At 54.4% G+C, this 16,416-nt stretch overlaps 1 protein-coding gene across 1 annotated transcript in view; it reads left to right on the forward strand.

Annotated features, from left to right (window-relative positions):
- The first annotated feature begins 6 nt into the window (after positions 1–6).
- Positions 7–16,416, forward strand: part of RBPMS2 (RNA binding protein with multiple splicing 2) — a 26,073-nt gene continuing 9,663 nt past the window's right edge. The window contains exons 1-3 of the mRNA XM_012644840.1: positions 7–269; positions 15,541–15,618; positions 16,184–16,222. Coding sequence (XP_012500294.1) covers positions 183–269; positions 15,541–15,618; positions 16,184–16,222 — 204 coding nt within the window. The 5' untranslated portion in view covers positions 7–182. The remainder of the gene's footprint in view (positions 270–15,540; positions 15,619–16,183; positions 16,223–16,416) is intronic.

A 16,416-nucleotide genomic window follows, 5' to 3' on the forward strand; every position in this document is an offset into this window, starting at 1 on the left:
CCCTCCCCGCCTCCCGCACCCGCCAAACTTGATGTGACCCCGGTCCGACGCGGCGGCCGCCCCTCTCGCCGCCCCGCGGGCCCCACCGCCACGCGCCCCGCACCCCCGGAGCGCACCGCTCCCCGCGCCCCTTCCCAGCTCCTCGCCCTCCGCGTTCCCTCCCCTGCCACAGCCCCCGCACCATGAGCAACCTGAAGCCGGACGGCGAGCACAGCACCAGCACGAGCGCGGGCTCCGGCACGGGCTCCGGCGGCGCCCTGGAGGAGGAGGTGGGTCTGTGGCCCCCGGGCTTGCCGGGCGCAGTGCACGCGGACGTGGACGCGGGAGAAGCGAGCGAGGCCTCCCGGCCGCTTGGGGTCGGTCCGGCCGTCGCTCCCGGCGCCTTCCCGCCGCCGCCCGTGGCCCGGGGAGGAGTCGCCCGTGTCCGGCCGGCGGGGCGTGCGGCCTGGACTGCCCCGCCGGGCGGGCATTGTCTCCCCGCCCTCCCGGGCCCGGGGCGCGCCGGCCGCCGTCCGGGCGTCCCTGCAGTGGGCGAGCGACGCCGCATCCGCCCCACGCCTGCAGCCAGCGCGTCCCTCGCTCCCCACCCGGGACCCGGCTCGCTGCCCTCCTCCGGGGCGCCCCTCCCGCGTGGCCGGGACCCCGCCTCGGCTGGACGGAGCTGAGCGGGATTAGCACGGCCTGCGGGGCGGCACCCTCACTCCCTTGCCCTTTCCACCCTGACCCCTCGCGGTGACCTTGGAGGCCTGGGCCGGCCGCCCGGCACCTTAGTTCACTAGAGCGAAAGGCGTGGGGGGTGGGCAGGCTTTTTCCGCAGTCCCAGAACCTGGGCTTTGGCAGGGGTGAGCCGGCAGTTTAATTAGACTTGGGAAGGAGATGACTAAAGACACTCAGTTCCTCCTCCTCCTCCTCTGGTTTTGCCCTGGCAGCCAAGCCAGGACCCAGAGCTGGCGGGGATGGGATCCTGCAAGGAGAGGCGACATTATCCGGTTCACCGGCCATATGCTAAAGGGAGGGAGTGTGAGACGGCTTCATGGAATCACCAGCAACTGGGCGGTTAATGGGACAGTGAGGAGGAGATGTGTGTGGGATGGGGTGGTGGGTAAAAGCCTCGAAGCTATCAGCGAGTAAGGACTGGGAGATAGGCTGGCAGAGACAACAACTGGTGTGAAAAGGGACAGCTTCGCAGGGCTTCTGGCCTCTGCTGTGTCACTCCAGGGCTGAGAGACCCTTCCTGTGCAGTCCTGTTACGCTTTTGCCCAGGAAACCAAGGGCTAGTTATCCACCATGAGTGTCCTTCCCCTTGGTCTGGGGAAGAAACCACAGAGCCCCTGGTGGGGGCTCGTGTTGCTCCCTCCCTCGTGCTGTGGGGTTGGTGCGGAATGATGGTAATGGCCCACCACTGGGCAGGGCTCAGCGCTGCCAGCTCCCACTCTTGGCAATGCAGAGGCCTGCCGCCGCCGCCGCTGCCACCGCCGTGCTGCACCAGTGGCACGACATCTGGAGAATCTAGGTCTGGATCCCTGCTTTTAGGGGGAAGGGAAGAATATACAGCACTGAGGGGTTGCAAGGGAGGGCCCAACATCTGTCCTCTGGTCGTTGGAGGGTGGTGGGGTTGTTTTGGCCCCCGAAGGCCTTGTCCTTGTACCTTGATGCTCACAGGCCCTTGGCTTTGGGGACCTTAACCCCATCCTGGCTCCGCCTGGTTGTTCAGAATCTCCTCTGTCAGTTATGGGAGAGTGACAGCGTTGCTGTTGTGTGGGGTGTCTGCGAGACCCTCTGTGGGCTGAAATTGGGGGAGTGCAGTGTCTCCTGCGAAGCTGTGTGAGGACCCAAAACCCCACTTCTGCTAAAGGGTTGACTTCACGCTGCCTGAGAGTCTGGAGCTGGGCTGACCCTCAGACCCACTGCTGTCACCTGGGAAAGGTGAGCCCTGTGGCCAGGCTAGTCTTGAAAAAAGCATTTGAGGTTTTGGCCACTCTGAGTACCTTTTCTGGGAGAGAGGACAGTATCTTCAAAGAGTGGAATCCCTGCTATTCCTCCTTGGGGGTTGAGATGGGCTGCAGCCCTGTGGTGGTTCAGAGTCAATGCGACCGGTACTTGCACAGGGACATGGGCTCACTTTTAGCTGAGGTCCAAACCTAAGGGCCCCGGGGATCTCCTGGAGCTCAGTGTCTGTCTGCTCTGGTCTGGTAAGGGCAAGCACTGCTGCCACCACCACCACCACCAGCCTTCTGAGTAGTGGGCTAAGAGCCCCTCTGCTGGGGGCTCTGTTGTGAATTAGTGGTTTGAGCTGGAACTGGACTCCTTCCCTTTAGTTACAATGCCCCCTAGACAGTCGGTTCTGCAACCCCTAAGAGCCACCATCTGGAGAATCTGCGTTGCTGGTGGTTTACTTCCATTGCTAAGCCAGGTTGGTGCTTCCCAGTGGACTATTGGAGATTAGCTAGAGCAAGTCTAGAAAACCAAAGAACCCTACTGTCCACCATAAGACCTCAATTTCTAAAGGTGCTAGTTTGCTGGAGAGGAGGTGTATTTTCATGGTGCTGGGGGTTATCAGTGAGGCTGCTTATCTTAAACTGTTTGGTGTAGCCTTGACTCTCCCTGCTTGCCCAGCTTCCCCATGGCTTTTATCCATATCATATGCATCATATGCAGGGTAGGGATACAGGTGAAAAGGTCTCAGCCCAGAAGGTGAAAAAAACTTGCCAGGAAGTGGCGGTATGTTAAATGCAATGGTAGATAACATAAAGGGATATCAGCACGTGGTACTGTGGTGCCACTGCGAGGTTATGGGCCAGTCTTCTCTGAGATGCGGGTAAGTAGGAGGTAGTTAGACCTCTGGGGGTGGACAAGGCATTCCAAGAAAAGGGAATAGCATGTATAAAAGAGTGTGAGGGGTGGTTTGTAGAACCACATGGCTTGTTTGAGTGACTACCAGGCATTTGCTATGTTGTAGCGATATTGGGGGCCACAGCCTAACAGCTAAGATCACGTGGGGTTAGGGAGAAAATGGCATTTTTCTGCCACTTGAGAAGGAGGTATGTTCAAAGTTTTGATACCCTTTGAAAGCTAAGGAAGGCAGCAGGGAATAAAGGGGAGGAGCTGAGTGTCCCTTTCAATCTGGAGACTCTGCTGTCCCCCAGGTGAGGTAATACAGCACGACACATGAACCTGCCGTGGCAGGCTTGAGCTGCTGAACCCCAGCCCCAAGCATGTCCTGTCTGAGTGATTCTGGTGGGATGCCTAGTTACAATGTCTCTGGGGGGGGGTAAATGTGGTTTTTTACTTTGAAAATGGAGACCTTACTTTTATAATGCAGTAGGCCCTCCATATCCGTGGGTTCTGCATCAATAGATTCAACCAACTGTGGATCAAATATATGGTAAAATAAATAATATAAATTAAAAAATAGTGTAACAACTATTTACGTAGTATTTACATTGTGTTTGGTATTATAGGTAATCTAGAGATGATTTAAACTATATGGGAGGATGTTTGTAGGTTATATGCAAATATCATGTCATTTTATATCAGGGACTTGAGCATCCCTGGATTTTGATATTGGGGGATCCTGGAGCCAGTCCCCCATTGGATACCAAGGGATAACTGTGTAAGGTAATAATACTAAGTTAGTCATTTTTTGAAACCACTTTTTGGAGGTAGGATTGACATGCATAAAGCTGTATTTAATGTATACAACTCGATAAGTTTGGACATAAAGTTATGGTAACTTTTTTTTGTTTCTTTTTGAGACAGAGTCTTGCTTTGTAGCCCCAGCTGGAGCAGCTCAGTCATAGCTCACTGTAGCTTCAAACTTCTGGGCTCAAGCAATCCTCCAGCCTCAGCCTCCAGAGTAGCTGGGACTACAGGTGTGCACTACTATGCCTGGCTAATTTTTCTATGTTTTGTAAAGACAGGATCTTGCTATGTTGCCCAGGCTGGTCTCAAACTCCTGGCCTCAAGCGATCCTCCTGCCTCGGCCTCCCAAAGTGCTGTAATTGTAGGCATGAGCCATCATGCCCAGCCTGAGCCACTGCACTCAACCTAAGTTTTTTAATTGGGGGATACCCCTGGGCAGAGGAGGGTAGATTATTGATTTGGAGCCATAAGTTTCTAAGAGTTAAGTTTTTCTCTGCGTAATGGTAAGCTATAGAAAGGCAGGAGTTAATGGCAGCTAAGGGGGCCACAGTTTGACTTGAAAGCTTGGCCCCTTGCTGCCCTTGCACCCTACCCCAGTGGGGTAGGACAAGGCAGCTCCTTGCAGGCCTCGTCCCTAGGGTTCATTGTGTGTCCTCAGAGGGATGTCAAGAAACAACCAGGTCCCTGGTACCACTGAGAGGTTAGCGGTCAGCTCTCCCTGGGATGTGGGGGTGGAAAAGACCAGGTTAGGCACTGTAGATGAGTATAAAGAAATTCTGGGTTCCAGTGTGTGACCTGAGCACTACTCTTTTTCTTTTATTTGACATCAGAAGCATTTGAAAGAATCTGGACATTTTTTTTTTTTTTGAAACAGAGTCTCACTCTGTTGCTTGGGCTAGAGTGCCATGGCATCAACCTAGCTCACAGCAACCTCAAACTCCTGGGCTCAAGCGATCCTCCTGCCTCAGCCTCCCAAGTAGCTGGGACTACAGGCATGCGCCACCATGCCCAGCTAATTTTTTCTATATATATTTTTAGTTGTCCAGCTAATTTCTTTCTATTTTTAGTAGAGACGGGTTCTTGCTCTTGCTCAAGCTGGTCTTGAACTCCTGAGTTCAAACGATCCACCCGCCTCGGCTTCCCAGAGTGCTAGGATTACAGCGTGAGCCACCGCACCTGGCCCATTTTAACTCTTAATTTAAACTTTACAGTGGTACTATGTACTAAGTACTATGAAGTACTTACGTTATTATCACCATTTTATAAATGAGGAAACTGAGGCACAAAGAGGCTAAGTAACTTTCATGTAGCTATTAAGTGGGGAGGTCGGGATTTGAACCCTGAGTTTGCGCTTAACCAGATAGTATTGTGGTTTTGTATTGGGGTTTTTGGTGAGATTTGGGGATGGGGGCAGAAAAGGTGTCTGCAATTAGTTTTTGAGGGCTGAGCTTTGAGTGATGCCAGGGTCCCAAGTAGAAGCCCAGAGACTGAATCCATTCTAGTTTCCCTTGGGTTAGGGACATCCAAGTCTGGGTGATGGGAGCTGTCAGCCTCTGCCAGGAGGAGCATTTTATCACAGATTCTACTTAGAATTGCCATCACATGGGGATAATAAAAACCAAACTGAGCTAGTTTTATTTTAAATGCTCTACAACTGGTATACCCCCTCATTGTCTGTCCCTGGGGCTGCCTGCTTTCACAGCCCCTCACTGCCCACTGCTCTGGGCATCTCAACTAAAGAAATGACACTTGCTCTAAAGTGATGCCTGTCATTCTGGGGGGCTGTTCTCTTGGGTCTCCTTGTCCCCTCCTTCCCCGATATGGGCAGCCTAGCTACTTCGCCCTGGAGAGAACCAGCTTCTATATCCCACTCAGCGTTTGGACGTGCTGGCTTCCTCTCGTCCCCATTTCCTGGGTGGGGCTGGCAGCGCCGTAAGGACAGGAAGCCGTGAACTGCAGACGCTGAGCCTTTGCTTTGCTCTCCCACTCCCAACTTGTTTATCTCACTGGGCCTCGAGATAGTCCTGAGAGGCAGAGGAGGAGTTGGCCCCACCTGCCCTGAGTGCTGAGCTCCTGGTCCAAGGTTACCCAGAGCTGAACCACAGCGGGCATGGCTCAGTGGCCATTAGCCTCCACTCTGGCATTGATTATGGGCAGCGGCGACATCTGGTGCTGTGTCAGTTACTCAGTCACCCCCCTGACCATGGCTGTCCCAGAGGGGTCCTCATGCCCCTGGCAAAGCCATGCGGCAGTGGGGCAGAGCCTGTTGCCTACACTTCAGAAACCATACTGCTACCAGGCAGGAGCTGTGGACAGCTCACGAGGCTTCTTGTGCCAGGACCCCGTCTGCTGCCTGCACAGAGACCATCATGGTCTTCTTACTTTCTGCTTCTTCCCACTTTCCACCCTTGGATGGAAAGAATACAGTTACCGCTGAGATGTGCCAAGGCTAGATAGGTGGCAGGATCGTGGAGCCCTCCCTTCCTGAAGAGTCCACTGGTGACTCCACCAGTGCTGGAGACTTCTGGAATGCAGCAGGTGCTGGGTGTGGTGAGAGCATTTGCCCAAGCCCATCTGGCTTGGCCATCGGTCACTCATGGCCAACTGGGCAGAGAGGCTCTTGGCTGTCACAAGCCATCAAGGCTGCCTTGGACCCCCAGGGGGAAGGGGCGGGACCTGACCTGGGCCAAGGTATAGGTCTGGAGTCCTTAGCCCCTCTTTGTGATTAGCCAACCTCCCCCTCCACAAATGGGTCTGTGCTTTTATTGGGGGTGGGGAGAGGATACTGGAATAGGACCCGAGACCATTTCTGCGAATCTCTGTTGCTGTGAAGGCTCTGTGTACCCTCCAGCTTTTGCCTAGAATTGTCCCTGTTATTGATGTGTAGTTGTGGCCATGTCTAGGCACAGCTTGGGATGGAAGGATCCTACTGTGTTCGCAGGTCTCAGAAGCAGCTTCCACCCCTGAACAGAAACCCTCTTCCCACAGGAGCATTACATTAGGAAACATCTCTCTAGTCACGCATCATCTGCCCTGGTCGAGTGACAGGACAGGGGTGGTGGGCTAATGCTGCATGTTGGCATGGCTTCACGTGGTTTAAAGGTTGGAGGTGTCGATTTAGGAGCTGGGGGGGAGGGGTATAGGAGTGCCCTAGCCCAGCGCCTTGAATCTAATCCCTTCTGTGGGGTGTTGTGTGGCAGTGGTGGCAATTGCAACCCTCGCTGTGCCCCATAGATCTGTGTTAGCTGACCGCATAGCGCCAAAAGGGATGGGGGAGGAGGGTGGACCTGGGAGGCCTCCATGCTGAGGGGCCCAGTGAGCCTTGCCTCTGAAGGCCAAGTCCTGGCTTCTGGCTCTGTCTGGAGCCAGGTGGAAAGCAGGCCCTGCCCCCACCTCAGCCAGGCTGCATAGCAGGCTCACGCTCTGTTTGGTCTAGTTCCCTAGATGAGGTGTAGGTCAGTGCACACTGCAGGCCTTGACCAAGTGTGTTCCCAAGGCATTGAGCCTTCTGTTCCTGGGGCTTAGAAGTAGCTTGGAGAATGAGATCTGAAGCCTTCTTATTTAGCACTTTATATATGCTCAGCCCTGTCCCTCTCTTAGAGAACTTTTTATTAGCCCAGCTTGGTTCCCCCCACCCCTACACATAGTTGGGACTCTAGGACACATTGCAGGCTATGGCAAGAGCCCCAAACTTTCCAGGCAACTTAGACTTGACACCCAGCTCTGCCACTAGCAGGCCAGGCACATGATACCTGAGCTGGTTTCTTCATCTGTAAAATGGGGCCCCATTCCTGTTCTACCTGTTACATCAAAGGACTGTCTCATGCCAATGGTTTGTGTAAAGGAATGAAACTTCAAGTTGCAGCCCCACACGGGGCCTTACAGCCAAGCCCTGATAACATGTGATTTGGGGCTGGAGTTAGCAGGGGTAGACAAAACACTAGAACCCACCCTGAGTCTTGGACTTCTCCACAGTGGGTCAGGCTTTGACGTTGGTAAGCTCTGGGGTCAGGGGTCGGCTAGGAGGGAGCTGCCTGGAAGCGAATCTGGGCTGTGTCCTAGCCTAGGTAGCTGAGCAGCCCCAGAGCTCTTTGCCGGAAGCATGTCCTGGGAGCACGTGGGGCTCTGGGAGCGTGTGTCTAGGTTCACATCCCCTGTCTGGCTGCGTGCTGCTTGCTCTCTTTCCCCATGTCCTTGTTCAGCACCTTATAAGTCCTGGGTCTGCAGGCCATGTCGCCACATTCCATCCGTCTCGCGTCAAGTGGCCCCACTCAGAGGGCCTACTCTTCTCTGGGAGGGCTGAATAACCGGCTGGTGCCAAGCCCAAGCACAGGACCCAGGCAGGAACACCCCCGCCCCGCACATACACAAACACACACACAGAACAGGAGAAAAACCTGGCGAGCAGAACTGTGCCGAGGGGTGACTGCCCTGAGGTTTCTGCTTGGCAGCCCCGGCAGAGACCCCCTCAAATTCCCAGGCCCAGCTAGGCCTAGGGCCCCAGGAGCTGGCTTCTGACTTCCTGTCTTCCCCTCTCTTCTCTGTCCCCTTCTTCACCACTCCCTCTGCCTTCTTGTGGACAGAAGGAAGCATGGAAGCTCTGAGCAGGTGGAGGACAGTGCCCAAGTCCTATCCTTAGAGTCTGGCATGTGAGAATGTTGGAGTGTAAAGGAATCTGAGACTAGTCCGCCCTCCTCTCTGTAGCTGAGGCTGAGGAGGGAAGGCCAGGAAGCCACCTGCCATGGCCGGTGACAGCGCTGGGACTTCAACCCAGGCTTCCTGACCATTGTTTGAGGCTCTTTTTCTTGTGCTTCCAAGTCTGGTCAGCAGGTGTTTTCTGGGTGTCTTGGTTCTCAGTAGGGTCTCTTTCCCTTGGGGGAGCCAGATCAGGTCTGGGTATGATGATGACTGGCACAAATTTAAAAAAAAAACACATTCAGTATCTTTGTAACAGTAAAGCCGTAAACTTTATATAATGTAGGCTGCAGCTCATAAACCCCCGAGGTCTGGGCTGGTGGGCCTTGGCAGTCTGTCACGCTTTCCTTTGACCTCTCTGACTACCTTTTCAGGACTCATCATGGCATCATCCAGTGGGGCTTCCCCGGCGCCCACCCCAGCCTTTTGCAAGGTTCTGTGTCTGCCATTTCTGCCCAAGAGCTGAAGCCCGCTTGCTCCTGGGCGCCTCAGGCTGGCCATGCTGGGTTTGAGTGAGTTGGTGTTCCATCAAGGTCTGCAAAAGACCGTTTACTCATGAGCCTGGGGAACCAGGGCTGCTTCTGACCTGCTTGGTGACTGCAAGCAACTCACTAGACCCCTGGGTCCTGGTTTCCTCATCTAAAAATAAGGTTCTTCCAGCTCAAATATTCTGTATTTGGGTTGCTGCTGAGGGCTGGGAGTTGGGGAAGGATGTGGGAGGGGCTTATGAGAGGCTTGTTTTTCCCTTTTTGGATTTCCCTCCTCTCCCCCCACCCCCTTCTCAAAGTAGTGTTTTCCATCCAGATGACACCAGGAGCTCTCACAGTAAGCAGCAAGTAGGCGGGGTCCCAAGCAAGTGCATTACTTGAACGTGGAATGGACGCTTGAAACAGTTCTTCCTTTCCAGATTGAATCCTAACTTTTAGAGATGCTACAGGATTGCTGCAAATGATTGGTTTTCAAAAATCATTTTCTCTCTTGCGTAGGATGTTTCTATTGCTTGGAGTAAATTTTCCTGGGTGTGGAAAGTCTCAACCTTTGTGAGGAAGGATGTACCAAAGCCCAGAGTCTGCCTTGAGGGGAGACTGTTGCCTGGTGGATCGCCTGGGGGTGGGGAAGAGTGGGGAGTGGCCCTGACAATTTCTGGCCTCAGCATCCCTGTTGGAGAAGGGTTTGTCCTCTGGCTGGCGGTCCCTGGAGTCCAGGGTCCTGTCTTGGTGATTCTGGGGCAGAGGTTTGATGAAGGCTGTAATTGCCCTTCAGAGTCAAAGGATGAGGATTTACATCCCTGGGCATGCCACTGGTTTTGAAAGCAGTGTTTACCTTTTCCATCTCTCATAGAAGCCGGCACTTACGGAGCCTGCCCTCTTAACCATATTTGAGAAATTGAGTGTTTAATGCCCAGGATAAAGGAGGTCTTTTGTGTCAGAAAGGTTGGGGAGAGTCGGAGCCCTCAACATTGGGTCTGTCTCTTCCCTTGCGGAGGAAAACACACACTTGGTGAGTGTCCAGGCCCCAGCCATGTCTCTGAGCGAGTATGGGGTCCTTTTTGCTGGGAGGGAGGCCCCCATGGCCGTGGCTCCTGGCTGACCCCGTGTCCCAGTCCCCTTCCCCATGAAGGCCTTGCTCAGTGGCTTCCCTTTGTGTAGAGCACCCCCATGTCCCCTGCCAGCCCCTTCCCCTGTTCCTGCAGGACCCCCGTGTGAGCTGGGCCCTATGTGTGCCCCTGGGAGGAGGGATACCTGAGCAGCCACTGTCCAGGGCAGTGGCCTTTCTTGGGGGCAGCTAAGTGACAGGTCTCTCCATGGGGGTGTCCAGGGCCAAGAGAGGTGTCTGCCTTGGTTGACAGAAGGACACTGAGTCCTGCCTGGAAGGAATCCTTTTCCATACAAGCCTGAATTTGTGCCGTTAGGCTGATGTCTTGGGTATCATTGTCACCTTGCTCCTGGGGCTTGTTTAGTTTATTCTTTTCTGAAAATCTTTAAACAAATGTCAATTTTTCGGAAGGAAGACTATCACTGACATACAGATGTGAATGGGTTTATCAGACCCCCTTCTTCCTACTTCTCTTCTGTGTAAAAGGGGCCCCTTACCTCTGGGCTGGAGAGGGCTGTGGAGGAAGAAGGAAAACCCGGGTGTTGGCTTATAGCTGACACCTTCCTGAGGAGAGGGCTGGGTGGCCTCAGGAAACAGGTCCTCTGCCACGGTGGGATTCAGTAGTGTGGCTGAGAAGCTCCTTCTGAACCTGCCCTTACCCGGAGGGGGACTCCCCTCCCCAAGGCTGAGGATGGGAGGCTCTACTTCCTGTGCCACTCAGCTGCTGTTCTCTTCCCCTCCCCACACCCCCAGTGCGGAGTTACGACCCTGGCGCTGGGAGGGAGACTAGGGGGCCTCCCGTAGAGGAGGTGAAGGGATCAAGGGGTGGTTGGGAGCCCCCAGGCACTGTAGGTCCAGCACTGGCAGGAGGGAGAGAGCCCAAGAACACACAGCCTTCTCCCTGAGGGAGTCAGGCTTACAATTGGCCACCAAGACCTGACAAGCCCAGGAAGCCTGCCAGCACGTGATACCTGTGGGGTGGACTTGGCAGAAGGAAGCTGGACCCCTCTCCCACCCCGCACCTCCCCTCCCCAGTGCCTGTCTAGAGGGAAGACAGGCAGCAGGACTTGCCTAAGAGAAGAGCAGCCCGGGGAGCCCCCAGAGCCTTGCTGGGCAGGGACGCAGTTGTGCCAAAAGCTGGTCAGTTCCCCTAGGCAGGCGTGGCGCTGGCCAGGACCCCTAGGAAGGCTGGGTCTGCTCCTGACCTTTGTAAGGGCCACATAGCCATGTCTGATGTTCTGTATGGGGTCACAACCTTGGCCAAGTTCCTTGTCCATGGTGAACTTGGTGCGTCCAGCTGGTTCCAGCAGCAGAGTAGTCCTCAGCGTATATCTTCTTTGACTGAGTTATGAGGATCCCCCATCCATTCCCCACTTCTCCCCCGGTACCCGCTCCACCAACTCCAAACTTCTTCCGCCTGTGTAGAGGACATGACCGTGGTCCTGGCACCATCTGCTATTACTTGCCATGAAGATGATCATTTTGAGAGGGCTGTGGTTGCTCTTCAGATTTTAGGACGGGAAGGAGATAATCCCTTGGGGTGCGTGGATACTGCTGCAGCAGGCGTGAGAGTGTGGAAGAAGACCGGCCCCAGTACATGAGTTTGGTGCCTTCTGGCAGCCTGGGGATTGGGTGAACCACCCCTTAGGCTTTCTTCAAATGCTTTAAAACCTTTTTTTGTGTTGAATTCTTGTAATAAACTTGTGGGATAGTCGGGACACGGGTTCTTTGGTTGATCTTCCCTTCTTGGCATCAGCCGGCTGTTGGTGCCTGAATCCTTGTCTGCATCCAGCCTCTTTCCTGAGTGGCAGGTCCTGTTACCCTGAGTCTGGCACCAGAAAGTGGCATTGGAGGAGTGGTCCCCAAGGTCCACCCCAGACACGAGACTAGTTGGCCGGGCCTTGAAGAAGTAAGTGCATGTGTCTCTGTCCCCACCATCCCTCATCAGCTTGCTTTGGCACAGGCTTTAATCTGAGCCTCAGTTTCCTCATCTATAAAATGAAGGGGTTGAACTAGCTGATGTCCACAGTGCCTTCTACCCTAGACGTTACCTTCCGTGGGGAAGAGGAAAACTAAAGAATCCAGTGACCACCTAAGGACACCTCACCACATTCCCAGCTCCAGTCTGACCTGGACCCCACCCAGCCTCACTGCACAGCCTTAATAAGTAAACAGCTCGTGGTACCTGATGGGCGAGGTCCTTGTGCAGGTAAATGAAACTGAGATTGAGAAAGATGAAGCGAGTTCTTCAGGACAAGCATAAAGCAGGGAAGCAAACTCCAGTTTCACTAACTGAAGCCTGTTCTCTTTGCCATTTATGGTGTCATTCTGCCACGCAGGGCCACATCTGGTCCCCGGCTGTGAGTTTCTTCCATGGAAGGACTGAGGTGTATAGAGGCAGGGGAGGGCCCAAATGCTGAGGCCTGACTCCAGGCACTTCGGAAGGTGGAAGCGTTCAGTCTCTAAAGCTTTCCGTGGCCAAGGTGAGGAGCTCATGGCCAAGGTGAGGGGCTGAGCTCCGACTGGAGGGGACAGTGTGAGGCGGGGCCGGGAGGACTTCAGAGGGAGGAAAGGGGAGTGAGGAAACAGAGGGTCCTGAAGGTTGGGGGCCCTCTAGCTAAGGAGGGGGCGGGTGTAGGCCAGCGGGCTGCGTAGGCAGCTTTGTAGGCACTTGCCAGAGACCTGGAATGGGTGGGCTGGGGTGGGCCTGCCGAAGCGGGAGGATGTGCAGGCTCTGGAACCTCTTGTCCTCCCAAGTGTGCTGACCAGTGTGTTGAGCTCATGCACACACCCCCACCCCCGGTTTGCCAGTTTCCCCTCTTTCTGCCCTCGTCACTGAGTAGACACGTGGCAGCTCTTAACCCACCCACGGGCCTAACGTGGCTGCCCAGGTGCCACTCTCTCTGTCCTCATAGACACGACCTGCAGAGTCGGGTGTCTGGATCTCGCCCGACTTTCTTTCTTGGTGAGCTAAGCTGCACACCCTTGACAAGTAACTCAGCCTTTTTGGGCCTCAGTTTCCTTGTCTACACAAGGGCATAGGCAGAAGGGGCATCATCTGGTAGAGGTAAGAACCACGGAGAACATTCAGGTCAGACTTGCTGTGACTTAGTCTCCCCAATTCCCCACAGACAGGGACCCACCACCTAGTCCATAACCGCCTTGACCTCCGCGTGTTTCCTGAGAGGTAGCCAGGGACAGGATGGAAGCCACAGTGTACCTTTTGGACACTTCAGAACCTCAAAGATGGAAACCCAAGGAAAAGGGTCATCAGGTGGGGCTTGTGGGGGGAGGCTGGAAGCAAGATCTGAGCTGGGGCTAAGGAATGATCCCCTCTCCTCATCCCCATCCCCATCCCGAGCAGGAAACTGTGCTGAGAACTTGCTGTGGAAGGGGGCCTCTGGGGAGGTCTGGCCAGAAAGGAGCCATTTGAGGAAGGGTTTAAAATTAGCCTGGGTACAATGTGTGGCCCCTGGGGAGAACTGAAGCAGAGGTTTCTGTGGGGCTGCTCTGGTGCTAGGTCTTTGACCCAAATCAGGTCCTGCCATCCGGGGGAGGAGAGAGAAGGGAGGAGGAGTACTGATCTAGGCCCCCCCAGCAGGGCCCTGGCAGCTCATGCTCTTCCAGCCCATCCTCTAGGGGTGTGGTACGGGGTAGACCCTGCGCTACCCTGAGGGCTGGGTGCTCAGGTCCTGCCGTGCTTTCCTGGCAGGTGTCACTTCTGCCAGGCTGGATGAGTAGGAGGGAGGCCTGGGTTTTGAGTCCCAGGTCTGCTGCCTTTAAAGAACAAGCATGTGAGCTTGGGCAGGTCACTTCTGTTTGGGGATTTCCATGTACAGTTCAAGGCCCTTACATCAAAGGGCAAAGGGGCTGTTGGGGGTTGGGGCTGTTGCGTTCTAGAGTCCAGGAGCTCGGTTTAGCCCACCCTGGAACCTCAGCTGTCTGGTTCTCCTAGGCGCTGCCAGGAACAGGACATGACTTGTGTATACAGGGGCACAGGGCTGCCGAGGGCTGTGAAATGTGAAGAGCCGTCATCCCAGGCCTGGGAGCAGACGCTGGTAAATGTTGTCTGGTGGAGGGAAAGCCTTGACCAAAGGGGGAGGACGTGTCCTAAGTGGCCAGAGATTCTGCTGGGTGTGCTTGGCAAAAATTACACGAAGGAAGAAGAGGGGTTGTTCTTGTGTGGGTGGCGGCGGTGACACCGGTAACCTGCAGCTATCTTGGTTGGTTTCCTTTGACAAATTCTTGGTTCTGTTGAGATCTCCTTGTGTGTTGTGTGTAATTTTGCCTAACACCGCCCCAGATTCCTGATACAAACCGCCGTCTCAAAAAGGCTGTTGCCTGTGTTCAACAGGCCATCACTAGAATGCGAAGCAGGTTCTCTGGTCCCCCTAGAGAGGGATGTGACCCACTGCGGGCAACTAAATGCTTTCAGGAGTGGCCATGTGATGGAGTCGGGCTCGTGAACTTTTTCTTAAATCTGCAGTGGGGAGTTGAGACCTATGCTTGGCTTAGCAGTGTGAGATGTGGCCCCAAACAGGAGTCTAGTGTGTAGGGAAGCTCTACTCGTTCAGATTTTTCATTATTCAGGAAGCCATGGTTTCAAAATGTGTTTTGAATGGATTTAAACTATGGAAAATCTCCCCTCCCCATCACAATTATTGGCTGATCGAGGCGGCCATCGGGTGTCAGCAGCATTTAAATAGCAGCAGTAAATTAGGTAAGTGGTTCTGCCAGCCCTCTCTCCTGGACCTCACCTGCAGTTCAGGAGGTCAGGTTTGGCAGGAGTCACAGGATAGACACCCGGTGTTTAGACCTGGCTTTGCCACCACCTTGCAACGATGTTGAGGGTAAGGCTCATAACTCACAGCATCATCTGCCTGGCATGAAGCTGGCAAGATCTTACTTGTTCTTCAAAACCCAGCAGAAGTGTTCCATTTCTGACTCCTTACCCATTCCCTGTTTAGTACCGTCACCGTGCTAGGAGCTGTGCATACAGGCAAGAATATAGTATGTTCTCTGCCGTCGAAGGGCCTAGTGTAGGAAGAGATGGAGGAGAAAATTCTGGGCCCTCTGTTGAAATCCTGCCAGGGCATAGTGTGGCACAGCACTCATGTTCCCTTTATGGCCTTGCTTGGCTTGTCCCCAAGACCAGACAGAGCCTCTCAACCAGGAGTCCATGGGTTTCATCTGAAAAAAATGTACATTTTTATATGTGCATTTTTTCTTTTTTAGGGAAAGGCACTGTAGCTTTCTTCAGATTCTCCAAGGGGTCCCTCATCTGAACAAGCATCATGCTTGACCTGTACACTCGTTAAACAGGGCGGGCTCTCCCATCTTGCCTGTTTGCCTGCATCTGTGCGAGAGACAGATGCTTGCTGAGCGACACCTCCAGGGTGAACCTAGAGGAAGGGAGGCGCTCGGAGGGCTTTGGAAAGTTCAGTGCTGTGAAACTGTTATTCATTTGCCTCGGTGTCCAAAGGCCCAGGAAATACTGAATTCCTCCCTAAGCTCTAGGAGGATTCCAGTCGCCTGCCTGAAGGAAGAGCCGTCCACCCCGTCCTTCCTATCCAGCCTGGCCCTGACCACTATGGTCTCTGTCCCCAGGTCCGGACGCTGTTCGTCAGCGGCCTCCCTGTGGACATTAAACCCAGAGAACTCTACCTGCTCTTCCGGCCATTCAAGGTGAGTCAGGACCTGGCCGCCCTCAGGGTGTAGCCTAGGGCTGGAGAGAAGCAACAGGGGTGAATCTCTAACCCCAAAGGGGCAGCAGGAAGATGCGGGAAAGTGAATCAGTAACCGCGCATGGGCCTGGCGCTCTGTCCTGGTTGTGCTGATTCACATGCCTCTGCCACCCGCTTAGCCCTCCTGGGCCTGTTTCCTTGTCTGTAAAGACAATAAGGGCTCTTTAAATAGACGTGGCCATATAAGGAATCTTTGAGATTCAGTGTAGCCTTTTCAGTTTGCAGATGAGAAAACTTGTAGGGTCTGTGCTCCGGGATTACAAGTGAGTGGAGCAAACCGGAGTTTACGCATGAAATGATGAGTGCTGCCGCGTCACGCCAGCCAGTGTGCTGGACCACGTGGCTGAGAACATGGGGTGCTGGAGGTCAGGGTGGGTTGCCCCTGCGGGGAGGAGGGTGAGAGTAATTCAAGGGAGCGCTGAGGAAAGGTAGGGCCAATGGGGGCAGTGCTGGGTTAGCACAGCAAAGGCGTCTGACCTTCCCATAACAGCCACCTCTCTCCACAGGGCTATGAAGGGTCCCTGATCAAGCTCACCGCAAGACAGGTAATTGGTTTCCCTGGTTTTTCTTCCTCCCAGCCCGGACTGACTGCTGAGCTTGGAACTGTGGCCTGTTAACTCTTCCCTAATCTTGAGGCATCTGGCTGCAGAGACTGGCTCCCTGCTGTGCTGGGCTGAGGAACTGAGGGACAGGCAGCCTGGCCTCCACGGGACCCACTGCCTCTTTTTATTTTTTTTTT

Source organism: Propithecus coquereli, unplaced genomic scaffold, assembly GCF_000956105.1.
Source record: "Propithecus coquereli isolate 6110/MARCELLA unplaced genomic scaffold, Pcoq_1.0 Scaffold221, whole genome shotgun sequence".
Taxonomy (NCBI): Eukaryota; Metazoa; Chordata; class Mammalia; order Primates; family Indriidae; genus Propithecus; species Propithecus coquereli.